Source organism: Enoplosus armatus, chromosome 17, assembly GCF_043641665.1.
Source record: "Enoplosus armatus isolate fEnoArm2 chromosome 17, fEnoArm2.hap1, whole genome shotgun sequence".
NCBI classification, from domain to species: Eukaryota; Metazoa; Chordata; class Actinopteri; order Centrarchiformes; family Enoplosidae; genus Enoplosus; species Enoplosus armatus.
In genome coordinates this window covers 15,900,314-15,917,518 of record NC_092196.1, presented here as the reverse complement: position 1 = coordinate 15,917,518, position 17,205 = coordinate 15,900,314, and the positions used below count along the sequence as shown (strand labels likewise).

At 39.9% G+C, this 17,205-nt stretch overlaps 3 protein-coding genes across 4 annotated transcripts; 2 read left to right on the top strand and 1 right to left on the bottom strand.

The window, feature by feature from the left end:
• The first annotated feature begins 844 nt into the window (after window positions 1–844).
• snx8a (sorting nexin 8a) lies at window positions 845–9,109 on the top strand. Of its 2 annotated transcripts, none has more exons than XM_070923753.1 (13): window positions 845–881; window positions 1,632–1,759; window positions 2,359–2,488; window positions 3,372–3,562; window positions 3,898–4,018; window positions 4,918–5,054; window positions 5,213–5,293; window positions 5,404–5,564; window positions 5,763–5,892; window positions 5,988–6,056; window positions 6,608–6,757; window positions 8,395–8,544; window positions 9,008–9,109. In XM_070923753.1, the coding sequence occupies exons 1-13, from the start codon at window positions 860–862 to the stop codon at window positions 9,086–9,088; spliced, it is 1,551 nt and encodes a 516-aa protein (XP_070779854.1). In that variant the 5' UTR covers window positions 845–859; the 3' UTR covers window positions 9,089–9,109. The 2 variants fall into 2 exon arrangements, with proteins under 2 accessions (XP_070779854.1, XP_070779853.1); XM_070923752.1 differs by having other exon boundaries at window positions 1,614–1,759.
• A 1,635-nt stretch (window positions 9,110–10,744) lies between these two features.
• Window positions 10,745–13,912, bottom strand: nudt1 (nudix (nucleoside diphosphate linked moiety X)-type motif 1). The gene is made up of 3 exons (XM_070923842.1): window positions 13,761–13,912; window positions 12,841–12,986; window positions 10,745–10,932 (listed from the first exon to the last, which is right to left on the bottom strand). Exons 1-3 carry the CDS (start codon window positions 13,910–13,912, stop codon window positions 10,760–10,762), a joined length of 471 nt encoding a protein of 156 aa, XP_070779943.1. The 3' UTR covers window positions 10,745–10,759.
• Window positions 13,913–14,783: 871 nt separating this feature from the next.
• mrm2 (mitochondrial rRNA methyltransferase 2) lies at window positions 14,784–16,655 on the top strand. Its single transcript, XM_070923953.1, has 2 exons — window positions 14,784–15,090; window positions 16,225–16,655. Exons 1-2 carry the CDS (start codon window positions 14,784–14,786, stop codon window positions 16,653–16,655), a joined length of 738 nt encoding a protein of 245 aa, XP_070780054.1.
• Window positions 16,656–17,205: the final 550 nt, after the last annotated feature.

Here is a 17,205-nt window from a genome sequence, read left to right as displayed (position 1 = left end):
CCATCCAGTTATTGACGGACTGCAGGGAGACTGGAGCCAACACGGCGACTGTTCACGACATTCACCCAGCTGGCAGATTACCCTGCCCGGCCCGCACACAGCCCACCTACTGGCACAAAAATAACCCAGTAGCGCCACCCAGAGGCGCCACAGTGTTGAGCTAATGAGAGCTTCAAGTATTGTCGGAAATATTAAAACTATTTGTCGACTGCATTATTGAGAATATAACTAAGAAAGCGGGGATGTCTGAGATATGACATGAGCCACGAGCATGAAGCTACATCAACACAAACGGTAAAAGTGAAGTGCATAGCAAACCCCAACGGGCAAATTAAAATGCACATTCTGTAGCTGTGCCACTTGATTTCAAATCTGGAAATACTCTGATCATGGGATTTAAATATCGGACAAGCCGTATTTACGACGTTAGAAACTCATAAACAGTACTTGAAGGCAGCGTCATTCTGTCTTCTTTGAATGAGGAACAGAAAACCAAATGAGCTTGCACACGTTGAGCCAGGAAATAAACTAGATAAGATAATAACTCCTCGAGTATTTGCTGAGATGTAGACCGCATTATCAAAGCCGCTGATGGTGAGAGTTAGACAGGAGCTGCTGCGAGATAAACACAAGCACCAGCGCTTCTTCACACCCTCAACATTTAAAAGTTCAGATTACTGCAGGATATGACACACACTCATTAGCTACCAGTGCATGTAAGTGTGCGTTTACACTGCTCTACTCCAGACTTGGACTTTAACCAGCGCTCACTACAACTTTAAGAAATAAATTACTTGTTTTTTCTTTCCTGCAGGAAATCACATGGAGGTGCTCTTGTGCTCACATGACAGTCTGAACCATGGCAGGAGAGATCAATGAAGGTACAGTACGAAAACTTCTTATAGTCTTCTTAACACAATGTTGCCGTGTCTTTTCCTCATTACTTTGTGTTGCATTGTCAAGCCAGTCAGAAATATTTGTATTTGATGTTTTAAAATGTGGACATTTCTGCTGGGTGAAGTCGCGATGTGAACTAACCAATGAGAACTTTTGGGTACATGAAGATCTCGGAGTGAAGTTGCTCCACCTTAAAACCCTCCACGAGTGGCAGGTCTTGTTTTGAATCACCTGTTAATACTTATTGATACCCGATGAGGGTTTCAATAAATGATGATATTACCGTTAAAGATAATGGCAGTTGGAAGTTTTGATGCTTTTTTTCCTGCCACGTGAAAAACAGTCAGCTGTGCGTTGCAGCGCTGCAGCGGCACGTTAACAGTCGTAATATACTGAAATGACCTGACGCTTCTTCATATCTTCATCTTATCTACCAGAAAGCTATGATACGCTTTATAATGTACTGAGCCTCTGAGGTTCTCATTGTCTCTGAAAATAGGACATTTTCGGATACCTTAACATGACCAGAGCATAAACTGTATGATATCACATCACGTGATATCAAGTCGTATGACAGATAATAAAATGAGTAAACGGAAAGCGGATAAGATCAGAACCACTGATGTAAATAAGGTCCTATATTAAAGTGATTTTTGATTAGGGGAGCCCTGCTGATCAAATACTTCTCCTACTTGGGTGGTTGTGATGCTATGTAGGTGTTGTTCCTCTTTTAGGCTCAGTTCCTGCCTATTACAGAGAAGTATATGAGGCCATCCACTGTAGGACAGATGAGAGAGTGCAGGTTGAAGTTTTTCAGCGGTTGCTCCAAAGGACAGATCTCTCCAAGGCGGTTTTAGGCCAGGTGAGGGGTTCAAACACACTACTGTGGGGGACAAATCGTTCAGATGCTGCAGCAGGCAACCGTTTATAAAAAGCAACAGTAAATAACTTTCTCAAACAAAGTGTCACTTTCTGCCTCTTGTCTTTTACCTGGCATTTGGCATTACATAATGGAGGTGTATCCCATCCATCTATCCGCCATCCACACACTCTTTATATCCACGTATTGGCTCACATAGACTCAAGGTTTCAGGGCTGGAATATGAAATAATTATTGATTGGTAAATTAAAAAGGCTGAGGCTCGTTGTTCCAATCAAAGGAATAAATTAATGAGTAAGACACTTGAGTATATGATATCTTTGCGCAAATATTTGTTTGAGTCTGTCGGTTCTTTTAATGCTGAGATATGTGCTAAAGGTTCAACGCATCAGTGTTATGAAATTGCTCTGAGGGCCTCAGCTCATGGTTTGTAGAATTTCCCTTTTCCTGACCTTTCACCATGTCATCGCTTTTGTGTCGAGTGAGCGCTTTTTGCATGGAGGAATGCAAACCACAGTTGAATTTAGATCTTGGACTGAAAAACAGTGACCTACAGGTTATATTGTCTTTGTCCTCCTCAGATTGCTGAGCACGTCGACTCAACAGATGGATTCCTGAGCAAGTTGTCACTCTATAAAGCGCTCGCTTTGATTGCTCTTGCTCAGCAAGGAAAGCAACCAAGCCCCAAACTCTTGGAGAACTGCATACAGGGTAGGTGACAGTGTTACAGTGGCAGCAGAGCAGTAAAGGTTGTGCTTAATGAGTAGCTTGATAGCTCCTGTGTGTCCAAGGGCAAACCGAGCCATCCCTGTACTGTTGAGACATCTGTACAGGGCAAATGTCACTTTTATTGGCTCACATAGACTCATGGTTTCATTCCCAATAGAAGTTCTCTGTGACAGTCTATCACTGGGACATACACACCTATTGTTTTCAATTAGATATACTGCATAATATCATAATAGTAACAGAGAGACATTTGGGAGTATTTATATATATTGTATTTGCACAAAAATATACATTATCGCCCCATACTTTTTGTTTCTTTCACAACAGAAGAAAAGCTAGCGTTCTGACTTAATTCAGCTTCATTTGTTTTATTTTATTTTGGTAGAGGAGCCATAGCTATGCTTAAGTGTTGCATTCTTTCGCTAGTCCCACAGTGGGAAGATGATAGGGGGGAGTTTTATGGTTTTCATAGAGGCGGCCATTATGCTGGCTTGAGTTAGATCCATTCCCGACCTTCTGTGATTATTTCAGGCTCTCTGTTATTTCAGGTGTGGCCAGTATGGCAGCTAGCTGCATGCCACTTCCTCATCTCAAGAACAAGTTTTCTGCATTTGTTGCAGTGCATTACATTCAATTCATGACCTCCTTGGAATGCACAGGAAGGGATGAATAAAAGTTCACATGGGCACCATACACAATACTGTGTTAGCTAGAGACAAATAGAGAGAGACATGTAGTCATCTGTTGAAAAAGTGGTTTTAACACCAGCATTCCTCAAAGTTAAGAAATCCGTTCCATTCTCAATTGATCGATTTAATCATAAAAAACAAATATTAGATGTTGGTGCTGGTTGTGTGCTCGACAGAGTTACCAAAACCCCAGCTCGGTGAGCCCAGGGACTTGAGTGCATTGAGGATGCAGCCAGCTCAGGAGGACGTGCTGACGGTGTCCCAGACGCTGGATAAACTGCTGGCCAGAGACACAGTCCAGGTGGAGCTCATACCCGAGAAGAAGGGCTTGTTCCTCAAACATGTGGAGTACCAGGTCACCAGCCAGGCAAGGGATCCCATAAACCCTACTGCATGTAAATGATTGTGTTAAAAAAAAGCTGAAAATGTGGTGCAGTGTTTTTCGTGTTTGTCTTACTATTACTTTGATGACATTTTCCTCTTACTTAACTTCTCATATCTCAATTATGTGTGTATTTAATTGGGTTGAAGTAACAACATGGCTGGACTGAGTGTCGAGTAAACATTTGCCATCTACATGAAGAAAAGTACTGATTTCAACACTTCCATTATCAGCCATGTAACTAAATTTCCTACAGAAACTTAATGCTGCACATTTGCCCATTTTCTGATTATTTTCTTTCTTTGCTTTTTGTTTTGTAGCATTATAAGATATCAGTTTACCGACGCTATAGTGATTTTGATGTCTTCCATGAGGTTTTGCTGCAGAGATTTGCCTACAGAGTGGTGCCGGCACTGCCACCTAAAAGAATGTTAAAGGGAGGTACGTCACTCCGTCTGAACTCTGTCATCTGTACAGTTACCATTGTATGTCTTTGTTTCTGCATTTCCTCCATCTTAGAGTCATTATTTATGAACCCATTATTGTTTTCAGAGCATTGTTGGGATTATTTGGGTTTATGTGCTTCACTGGAAGGTCAGCTGTAAATATCCAGGGGGTTCTGGAAGCTGAGCGTTTTTTGGTTGATAAAGAACAAATGTTCAATGTTAATACAAACCGTTATTCCTGCAGGTACTATTGGATCCAACACAGCCATTCATCAATGTTATTGCCTGGAAGAAACAAGAAAACTAGTGATGCGTAAAATGAGCCTGTTTCAGTTCACAATGACTTTTTGTAGCTTTGGAATGATAATTATGTCCACACACACACACACACACACACACAGAGGAATCCGTGCAAAACACTTCATCAGACAATTTCTCAATTAGAGATCTTCATCAAGTACAGAATATCAAAAAATACCATGCATGTAAATCTGCCATCCTGCCAGTTTTGCTCTTTTCCTCTTATCCTGCTGATATGTGTAGCTCAAGATCTACTTCAGTGTGTATATACAGTATATGATTATTCCTTTTTTATTAATAATCAGTGCCAAGGAATTCAGAATGTGAGTAAGAATCTGAAAACAGTAAACTGAAAGAGAAGTCCACTGATTTTAGCTTTGCACCTCTATAACATTGTCGAAGTCACGATGGATAGTTTAAAAAAAAGTATTAAAATAGATGCAGCAGAAAGCCTACATTACCCACAATGCAAGTCGACCACAGACAGTTCAGTCTGAGAATCGAGTGTGTTATGCTATTAGCAGCTAATGTAGCCTCGAGACTGACCGTCTTCCTAATGATTCGATAGATTTTTGTTTTTGTTTCTGCCCACAGTCCTGACCTCCGTCTCTGAGCGGGAGTTCATTGAGGGAAGGAGACGTGCTCTTGGCAGATTCATTAACTTGGTGGCGCGGCATCCCTTCTTCTCGGAGGACGAGCTGGTCAAGACCTTCCTCACCTTCAGTGGCTCCGTATGTAGTATTTTTACAACTTGCTGCCTCGCTCTGTGGCCGGGGCTGTTGCACAATAAGCATTATCATCATGATGATTGGCAGCAAAATGCATCCTGTTCCAGCTACTCTGTGTCTTTTTTTCCACTCACCCACTCCTCACCCCTCTTCCCAAACAGGATGTTCAGACTAAGCTGCGTGACACTTACAAGAAAACTGGCGATGAGTTCATGACCAACAGAATCGCAACCCTGGCAAAGGTTTGTCACATACTGTGCGATGGAAGAATCCTGACATACTCTCCCCAAACAATTACAAATGAACAATTGCATTTAAAATTTCAAAGAGTTTTGCTGGATCTGTGTTGTAGGAATATCTCCCCGCTGACATTCAGGCTCAGTTCTCGACAAGCAGAGAGCTGATTAGAAATATTCACAACAGCTTCCAAAAGCTGCGGGACAGAGCTGAGAAAATGGCCGAGCGCTCGAAGGAGAATGCAACTGATCTTCTCATGTTTGGCAGAGAGCTCAGGTATTTCATTAATATGGGTATAACGTTAAAGTCTTTCTCTAGTATCCAGAGGTTTTGGACTGAGAAAACAAATGTTAATAAGATCCCAAATCCCCTGTGTTGTTTGTGTTTCTTCATGGTTGTTAGCTTGAAATGAGTTTGGCAGCTTAGACACAACAATGTTACATTGTGTCCCTGTAATAACGCTGTTTTTGTCAGTACGCTGGGCTCAGATGCTTCGTCTCTTCCCTCCTTGGCGTCTTCACAAAGCACCTGGGGGACCCTGCGTCAGTCTCTGAAGAGTCTGTCTGTGGAGTTTGCTGTACTATCTGACAAAGCGGCTCAGCAGGTACAGCCCTCAGTGCTTCATCCCCACCACCTGCTCTGCTGTGCTTGTCCAAATCTGGCACGGGGTAATAAATGTTGTTTTGCTGATGTCCTCAGGGCAGACGGGAAGAGGATGATGTTGTGGAAAAACTGAATCTTTTCCTGGATTTACTGCAATCGTACAGAGTGAGTCAGTTTCACTTTTGCTTTTTGCTTAGCTCATTTAACCTGAGCCCACCTCCAGGGGTCCCCGACCTTCCATGACAGGTGGTTTTATTGTGATGTTTGCATGTTTCACATTCTAGGCCAATAATACTCACTTTATGAAGCACTGCAAAACTGTTTTTATCCATTGAGGCAATAAAAACACGGAGAGACACAACGAGGAGCTGTATATTTACAGTAAATCCAGGCTTGTTGAGAAACTAAATTCAGGATATTATGTAATGATTCATTTGAACAATAATGCACCCTATTTTGCAATAGAACCAACCAGTCTTTCTCACTTGGAAATGTAGTTCTTAGTAGTGGGTGGGTTGCAGAGATTAAACAAGTGGCCTGGTGGGCAGATAAAGTGGCATTTTCCATTGCGTCTACTCCATTGCCTCTATTAACTGTAATATTTATGGTAATTTCATAATTTGTGCAAATAATGTTCCTATTGTTACTGTGCCGTATATGACCATGCCATTTTGATGCAAATGTGAAGAGCTTTATGTGACTGTGTGTTTCTCTAGGATCTCTGTGAGCGCCACGAGAAGGGAGTGCTGCACGAGCACCAGAGAGCTCTGCACAAGTACGGTGTGATGAAGAGGCAGATGATGAGCGCCACAGTGCAGCCCAAAGAGCAGGCGTCTGTGGAGCAGCTGGAATCACGAATTGTTCAGGTGGTCAATCTCTTTCAGTTTCCACATTTTGAAGCTTTTAGTCAGGGTGCTTCCTGATTGATAACATACCGTTTCAAGTCATTTAGTCCTTGATAAATAAAATGCTAAATTGGCCTGAGTGTATAATGTACTCCCCTTAAACACAGTAACCCTCCATCAGCCAATACTCAAATTCCACATTCTGCTCGATACCCTCATTCAATAATGAAACGACATCCATTGGGTTTAAGTAAAAGTGACGTGAGAGTTTTTATCAAAAAATGCTCACACTGTTTCATATTTCCCAGTTTTGAGGAATTATATCAATAACCATAAAATCTCTTTCAATTGAATTTTCGAGCACAAGTGCTTCTAATGCCTCAGTGAATTTCCTGTTGCAGTGTTTAACCTTGATTTTCTTGCAATGTCATTATATTGAAATATTTAATGTAGGGGGGCAGATAAAATAATATAACTTAATATAAGAGATTCACTTTGAATGAACCAACATGGGTACAAAGTTGAGTCACATTAGGTTATATACCAATTAAGAGCATTTGTCAACTTGCCTCATACTGTTGTATCCCTGTTGGTTTTCATCTTGTGACTGTAGTTCCTCTTAGTCAGTGTGGTTTGTCTGTGTTTGACATATGTGGTCATAAATTCGATGAAAGATGACTGTTTTGTCAACTGACAGGGTGTTATAGAGTTCCATATTTCAGAAATGAGCAGCATTTTGTATTTAAAGGGAAATTTATCCAATAAAAGCTGATTTAGGCCTCAAAGCTGTTAGAAAAATGACTGACTTGATGAGATTTATGCATTAACAACTATGGGATCACGTAACATCCACTAATATTCGCTATACTCCGTTATTCAAGAGAAGGTGGGTCATCTCTGTCTAAACAAGGCTACAGTCGTGCTAGCAGCTCAGTACTAATGCATGGTGGGGCTTTGTAAGTAAGTACAACTGAGGCTGATGGGAATGTCATGAGTTTTGCAGGTCAGGCTATTTAGTCATAAACTGAAGAATTGGGTAGATTAAAAGATCACCAAAGTGATTACAATTCATCCTGAGGGAACATGAATGTGTGTCCCAAATTTCATAACAATCCATCTTATAGTTATTGAGACATTTCACAAAAAAACATAAACCTCATGGTGGTGCAAGAGGGCATCGCCAGAGGCAGTAGCATTCGTCCTCTGGGGACCATGAATGTCTCTCAACAGTTGAGATTTCAGTGTGGACTGAAGTGGTGGAGCCACCCACCGCCTGACAGACAGAGTGACATCACCGCCTACGCGGCTATCAACAGATATTAGTAACAGCAGAGTAATATGCTGAGATGACTGCATCCTGGCTGGTCTGCAAAGTCTTATAACTGTGATTATTTCTCTCCCTTGCATGATGCAAGCTTCTACTGGGCTTCTTCATCAGACACCAGCGTCAGTGTCGGTAACAGTGAGCCAATTAAAATGTAATGGAATGACTTATGGGCACCTCCCTGTTTTGGTAATATGAGCAGAGCTTTATCAGCCTCATCTAATCTCTGGTGTCATTGGAGGAAAATTTCCCCACAGAAAACTTAACTAATTATTATCATCATTTGATGTGGTGACAATTTCACAATTTGTTTTTTTCCCCATCCTGTTAATAGCAAGAAAACGCCATTCAGACCATGGAGCTGCGTAACTACTTCTCCCTGTTCTGCCTTCATCAAGAGACACAGCTTATCTTCAACTACCTTCCAATCACATCCCACATTCTGGGGGCTTTTGTTAACTCCCAGGTCCAAGGACACAGAGAGGTGAGGCAGCTTGTGTTGGAAATCATTTTTCTACAGACCCTTCTCTACGTCGATACCGTGACCCACCAGGAGGGTCAAATCAGTTTTAAATTGGCTCCTAAAGTCCTGCGAAAGAACTAATAATGATGGATGGTATCACTGGAAAGATAATATTTTCATCTACATTTCACACGAACAAGTGAATCTTCCACATACCTTTGCCTATTTTAAAATCAAATAAAGCACAATATATATATACATATATATATATATACGTCAATGTGAAGTCTTTGTCACTCAAATTCCAATATGGCAACATTTTGAGAAGGTTTCTGTGGATCTTGCAGTACTTTGATATTGATACTTTGATCTTTTGATTACCTGCAAAACCACTACGCAATATTTCAATGCACTTTATTCTATTAGTATTATGATCTTCGTGGAAATGTAGGTAAAATGAAGTGACTTTATGCCTTCTTTCCAGATGGGAGAGGTGTGGAATGAACTCCAGCCAAAGCTTGGATGTCTCTTTGGTGGTAATAACGGACTGAAACCCCCCATCTGAAACCTAAATACACGAGGTGGACGGAGAGAAACACTGCCGCTGATGAGGATCACAAATGGGAAGATAACTTGCTCCAGAAAAATGTAGAATGCACAACTTTTTTCCTTCTACGAAGTCGTCTATTACACAAAATACATTCCATTCAATAAGAGGATTTTTAATGTAAATGGATTCTCAGCTTCTCAACTTACTTTGGGTTTGATCATCAGCCATGTAACTGGAAAAGACAGTGGGCTCATAAATCTGTCATTTCATGCTTTGCTTGATGAGGAACTAATGTCCACTTCCAAATGAAGGAAGGAAAATCCTCTAAATGTTATTTTACAAGGGACCAGTCAGCATGTCAGGTGTGAGGGACGACAGTATATCCATTTCCTAAAGCACCTGTTTATAACTTAACCTTGTAAGAAGTTTTATACACTAAGATAGTTGAGAAACATTGCGAGGGACAGAAAGTTTTATTTTATTAAAGGATGGGATTATTTTAAATCTCCAGTCATGAAGGTTTTTGTTTTTACTTACTGAATAACTTTAGACCAATGTATTTTTGATACAGATTTTAGTTTAGAAGGATGTGTAGCAGCTTTGATTTTTTTTTATAGATAATTGTGCTATTTCTCGTACTGTTATAGTGTTTGCTTTTATGTAGAGCAACATCTTTGCTTTCTCTGCTTAAATTGTTTGCAAGACTCCCAGTTTCATTTTATAAGCTATTTTGAAACTACGCTCAAAGTGTACAATACTACGAAGGGCAGAGATTTGATATTTATTGATAAAAATGACGACCTCTGGCATAAAGTCAGCAATAACACTATAATCTATTGATTTACTACCAAAGATATATGATATAAAGTCACTAAAATATACAGCTGTGCAATAAATCATGTAACAGGAGTCCTACACAGATCAAATTTATATATGCACCACTTTATTTCTTAAATTCTTAATAATTTCACTGCAATACTTTTGGCCTTATCACTTGATAGAAGACTATTGCAGACATCATGATTAATCATGTAATAATGTTTATGAGGGCAAACAAGATCCGGATATCGTTGAATTCCCTTTCCATACACTATCAAACTTTCTACTTCTCAGATATTTGGAATGAAAACGATGCACATTTGTGTCTTTACACATTCAGTTTATCAGAACATTATTTATAAAACTCAAACACTTCGAACTGACTGATGACATGAGAAATCAGGATATGTATATATCAAAATGTATGTAGTACTGTGTGTACAGTATGAAACACGTTTGTTTTGGCAAAAAAAAAAGTATCAAGAATCAAGTTAACTTGCACAGAATATGAAACCCAATAAAAACTATTACTGTAGATGCTGTACATAGTTTATTAAAGAAATCCTTGCTGAATTGTTTTAAATCATTCATCCTGAAAAATAAAATGACAGAATGGATATTTCTTTCAGTGTATTGCTGCTTTGCTTTTTTTCTTTTTTAAATTATTTGAAGTCTGATCGAAAAAAAAAAGAATATATTCAGCAGGAAATATTTCTAACAGACTTAAAAACGTTTAATATGTAACAGACAGGTAAACACTCCACATGTAAAGTCCTCAGAGCCCACAAGTGAAACCGAACAACAAACATCTGCAGCTTTAAAAAAGACATTTTGAGTCCTCAGACACGCAGTTCTTCCCAGGTTGTTTCACAGTTCCTCCACTTCCTCCAGTTTGTGGCTGAGAATCACATCGTGACCCTGAAACTTAAAGTATCCAACAAATTTCTTCTTCTGGAGCATCAGGGGGAACCACAGGATGTCATCAGCCCACATTTGACTGAAAGGAATCTGGTCTCGATCAAACCACTGAGGCCTCATTTCTAGAAAACAAACGAGAGAAAATAATTAGTAACGAGTTTTTATCAGCTACCTTTAGATGTTACAGGAAGATCAAGCATTACCGAATTCATCACTTCTCTCTGTTTGTGCCGCTTCTGAATCACTGTCCAGTACATAGCAGGAATTATTATTGAAACAACTGATGTTGGATCAGGATTTACAGACATAGTTATTAATGCAGTGCAGATAAAAACAATTTCAAACTCCTCTCCTGCTTTATCTTATCTGTTCTTTTGAGCTGAAAATTACAAACACTTAAGGGTTTGTGTCTTTTGAAGTCTGTCTTAAAACAATACCCACATGTACAATAAAAGCTATTGTTCACTGTGGAGAAATCCTTGTTTAGCTCAACACTAATGCAAGAGAATGAAATCTACCATCTTCGTTCTGTGCAAGAAAATGCCTTTCAGAGTTCATCTGAAGCAACCGCGAAGCTGTAACCAAAGTTAGTTGATTTAGTACAGAAATCCACGTCTCCCTGCTGAGCTGCAGTGAAGTGACAGCAACAAAAAGAGGGAATGTCATAATAAAAAAAACTTTCTACACTACAGACTGAAGAAACCTCTTTTTAAATTGAATTGAAATTTAGAAGGAAGTGTTGCACAGTATACAGAGATCTGTGGATGAATGTCTCTTATATTGGAGTTGAACTAAGAGGGGATTTCTTCATAGCCAGTATGGAGAGGAGGAATCATTATTGTGACCAATTACACTTTCAATGTGCAGCATATATGAGCATGTGAGAACTGTTTTAAAACAGACTTATATGGACGCATAATTATTTTCTTTAGAAGGGTACAAACAAATCAGAGGATTTCAGACTGTGGACATTTAAAAACAAAAGAGAGAACTTCAATCAATCACCAAAAAAGAAAATCATACTTTCACAGATGCTTGGCTTCGCCTATATTATTATCCTGTCCTGTGGACCAAGTAGAAAATGTGATTTCTAATTACTTGCTGAGATTTCTTCTGAAACTTTTACACTTTAAAGTCAAACCCACCCTGAAGTTCCAGCTGTTGCTCCTCGTCAAATCAGTGTTAGCAGCACTAACTATAGCATATTTCATTCAAGCTTTTTTTGTCTCTTCACCCCTTTGGCAGTTTGACTTCTCTTGCCCTCCAGACTCTTTGGTGCAGTGCTAATGTCTGACTCCTCCATGAGCTGTGCTTTGCTGTGTGTCTCTAAACTTGACCCAGCTGACTTTGACTAAATTCTCACGAAGTACAGATCACCAAAGGTCTCTGCATTCCTTCTGTTGAGAGCCTCCTCTTTCCTTTGTGTATTTACAGTCTTTTAACATTTCCACTTATAGATTCTACCCATTAACTACTCTGCTCTCCGTGCTCACAGTCATGTCTGTGAAAAAGTTAACAAGTTCCCAGATAAGTGTTTCAATCAGAAACTGTTTTGATTCTCTGCCGGCCTCATTATTTAAACCTCAACACAAATGCAAAACTTTAATTGCCACGAAGCCTGGACTGGCATCGAGATAACTTAAAAGGAAGTCAAGATTAAGGGGAACCAAAAGTGAAAATGGGAAATTTTTTGCAGGATTACAGGGTTTTTGTACACATCAGTTGCAACAGAAATAGTAGTTCCTCTTCACCTCGAAATATTTTTATCATGGAAACAAGTGGCACTTGTTTTTAAAACGAATGCTATTTTAATATCATGAGTTATTCCCGTTAAAGATGATAGTGTCTCTCTAATTTTATTATCACTTTTCATATTTTTGAGACTATAGCTGTGTCATTCCACAGTTACTCCACTCTGATTATGGTTTTCCTATTAACATAAAACCCTGGAAAAAAGTTATGCTGGAATTATCGTTTACCACCCGCTTTCATTTCTTCCCAGTTCACTGAGGTGCAGTGTGGAATCATACCATCTGATTCTGTTGGTTCTCCATTATAAGCGTCTGCTCGGAAAACATGGACGTCGAGTAGCTGTGTTTCTCCAACAAATTCAAATTTGATATTTCCGACCTTCTCGAGAGCATCCACCGTGAGGCCGCTTTCTTCCAGCAGTTCTCTAAAAATAAAAAACATCACATAAATGTTTAATAACGTGTATTGTAGAAATACACTCACAGTACACTTCACACATGCTGTATATTCTTAAAGTGCATTTTTAAGTCCTCCTACCAGATACATTATCCAGGATTGTGCACACACACTAAATGTTTTGAGTCTCATCACTTGGTCTAAGACCTTCTCTTTGATTGTTTCATCAAGCTAACAGCTAGTCTTGAGATTTGACTGATTTAGCCTTCCATTAGTCTTTGCACAAAGCAGGTCTCTTCTTCATATTTGAGAGAAAACAGCTTGAGACAGGGCCTGACTGCCTTCAGGGTTTCCTTCCTTTATCTTTGGAACAAACTTGCTGCTGATGACTGACACATCGGTCAGACTCAACATTCATTTATTTTATCAAGCTTACAAATTAGCAAATATTTTTTTCTATCCCCCTGACACTTGGTCAGCCTGTTAGAAATGTACAGTCATTGCCTCAAAACACGTTTTCACACATGTTCATTTTAAATGCAAAAACACAGCTCCATATCTTGTGTTATGTTGTTATAACATATAATGCTTTGTTATAATGCAACTGCAGTGTGATAATATGCATTGTGGAGCTGAAACATGGACTGTGAAATCATTTAATTCTTGTTAAACTTTCCCTTTATTGCTCATTTTCATGCAGGCTTTGTCAAAAATACTGTGAACAAACGTTTCCTGCTTTTCCTTTAAAACAACAAAGAGGATCTCCTGAAGGCTCCTGAAGACAACCGGTGAGATCATTTACCTCCTTGCACCATCTTCAATGGTTTCTCCAGGTTGAACTTTGCCCCCAAAGCCATTCCACTTCCCTGACCCAAACCCTCTCTTCTTCATGCCGAGCAGCACTCTGCCGGGCTGGACCACCAGCACCAGGGTCAGCAGCTTGGGGCTCAACATCTCACCTGTCTGAGAAGAAGTGAGGAAATCTGACGTTTCTTAACACAACGTAAACACTTCCTGAAGCAACACTAGCTGCTGAGCTGTCCTGCACGAGCCAACAGTCACACTTCACATCCTCACTGTTATTCCCGCGTGCAGCACTACTGACGTCATCACATGAGTAAAAGTGCGGATTGGTCAAATCAACGCCAGTCTGTATTACAATGTGTTACCTTCAAATATGTTCGACTAGAAACTGCAGAGATTTAATGTACCAGCGTGTCCTCCAGTCAAACCATTAACGCCTGTTCATTTAAGATGACCCACGATGTGATTAAAACATTGTATATTAATATAATTATATATGACATCATATATAATGTGTCAATGTATTATTGACACATTGCTTGTTTTGTTGTGATGATCACTGGAGAACATAAAACATTAAAAACTTTCTTGACTAAGATTAATATTCTAAGAAAAGTATAAATACAAAACAAGGAAAGTACACAAATTACATTAAAACATTTTTAATATAATTTATTTATTTTTTAATCCAAAGCAGTGCCTGATTTCCTCGGCGTGTTTTTCCAAAGTCTAGGGCTCTTAATAGAAAAGGACTGTAAGGACTTTATTACAGTAGCCTGGCTGGGATGTGATGAATGCATGAAAAACTGTTTCTATGTTCAAAAAATTGTTGGATCTTTTTGTGATACTGAGATAAAAGAAACACTAGTATCTCAGATAGGAACCATTATTGCCAGTGTTTTGCTGTAGGGGGACATATATAGGTATTACACAAAGTGTTTGTCTTTGACCAATCGCAAGTTGTATTTCCACGCAAGCGCAGTTGACCATAGGCTACACATGACCCTGCACAGTCAAAACAATGTGGTGCCTCTCCTCTCAGAGAAGATGTCTACACTCCTCATTGTGTTTAATGAAGAAGTTAAAGGGAAAAACTCCCGCCGAGCAGCGCTGGCTGCAGCGGCAGCTCAAGGACCCGTATGTCAAAGCTTCTCACGCTCAAAACTTCCGGTGCAGAAGCGCCTTCAAGCTGCTGGAGATAGATGACAAGTTTGGGCTTTTACAGCCAGGATATAGTGTGGTGGACTGCGGAGCTGCTCCTGGAGCCTGGAGCCAGGTGGCAGTCCAGAGGGTCAACTCAGCCGGGACAGGTGAGGGAGGTGAGACAGGTGAGGGAGGAGAGACAGGTAGCTGCGAATGGACAAAATAACAGGGACACCAGGCTCTATGATTCAACTCTCCTAACTTTTTTGTGTGGCATTTTTTCATCATACTTTCTGTTTTTTCTGTCCATTTTGTCCACCCCGTTACTTCGAGGTATAAAGTACTGCAGCTCTTGTCTACCCTCCTTAAATTATAAAGGTCATTATAAAGGTTTTGGCTTACTAAGTTTATTGGAGCAGCTGTTCTATTATCTTTTATGGGAGCATGAGATTTTATTTATTAGTCAGTCGTTGAAAATGCCTTTGACTTGGCATCTGTGGCACCTCTCAAGTCTTCTTGCATGTTGTAATCCATAAAATACAAATTCTATATTCCTTACCTAACTCCTAACTTGATTTTTAAAGCATACTGTTTCAGACTTGATTCGTGTTTCTTCCACCTTGCAGGCAGCCACCGGTTTCCATTGACTTTATGAAAATCAACATGAAGTAACTTGTAACGTGCAAAGTTGTTTTCATCTCAATAACCATCATGTTTGCATTTATTCAGTGTTATTTTTGTTGCTTAGTAATGTAGTTGTAAGTCAGCACTACGTTACCACGCAACAAATGTAATTTTGACAAAAATAAATGCGGAAGTGATGTTAAATGAGATAACCAATAACAAGGACCTTTAAAGTTGATGTTTATACTAACTAATGGAAACTACTGACTACTGAGAAGGACATTTGAAGCACTTTGGTTAGTTAGTTAGTTAAAGAATATATAATAATATTAACTAACTAATATTAACTTAATATTGAAACAATAGATAAAAAACACCTAAAAGGGCTTCAAGTTGAGAAACAAACCACCACTAATGGACTCAGCCCATTTCCAGTGTCCCAGATTGTCCCCAAATTCAGTCCATCCTATGACTGAATTTCAGTGTCAGAATTTCTCCAAATAGGTAATGCTGTTATAATTACATTGCTCTTGTTTGTGTGGCAATACCTGCGTCTGTGGATTTGTGTTACATAACCACGTTGCAGTGTTAGCCTGTGACACATCCAGTATGAAGGAAGTGACACATTAACACCTTCACGTACCACAGAAATATCTCCTCGTAAATTACAGTTGAAATCTTTCCTTGCATCCTAGATCCGGAGTTACCATATGGTACAGTTGTTGGCATTGATCTGCTCAACATACCGCCTCTGAATGGTGCCCACTTCCTGTCCAGTCATGATGTCACTGACCCCTCCACACACGGCAAACTGCTGGAGCTGCTCCCCAACGGCCAGGCTCACGTCATCCTGAGCGACATGGCGCCCAACGCCAGCGGTTTCCGAGACATGGACCACGAGAAACTCATCACGATGTGTTTGTCTTTGCTAGACTTGGCTGAGAAGATTTTACAGCCGGGGGGCTCTCTGGTTTGTAAATACTGGGACGGGATCCTCGCTCATAAACTCCAGGAGAAACTCTCGAGTGTGTTCAGTAGTGTTCGGACTTTGAAGCCAAACGCCAGCAGAAAGGATTCAGCTGAGAGATATTTCTTCGCTAGAACGTACAGAAAGCCAGTAAAATGAGTTGCCTTTTATTCCTCTAATCCTGTATCCTAAGACGAACATTTTGTTCAAATTAGATGTTTTCTGGAGATCCACATGAGTGCACACTGTGTTTCTGATGAGTGAACATGAAGAAGAGGCATACCTCATAACTTTGATCAAAAGGTGGCACTGTTGAGGCATCAGTAAGGCTCACAGCTGCAGGCACAGACACATTACATACTGTTGCTGCTGATTTTTATCCCTGCAAACTTAACACAGTAGCAGCAGTGAATCAGTAATATGTAAACCTATGAAATAATCATCAGTGTGATATTCCTCAAGGGCCCAATGCTGTGTCTTCTCTCAAGTTATTGTTTGCCCCACAGTGTTTGTTCTACTCAGTTTGGTATTTGCTTTGTTACAGAAAGTCATTTACCAGTGCTGCTTATGCTAATAATTTGCACTGCCAGCCATGTAGAAATATGTAATCATTCTCTCATTGAGTGCTTTTGAATGGAAAACCTAATACATAAGAGTCACATACAGCATGACTAATGGGAAGTGGGATGATGCTGAAGCTTGGCACGCT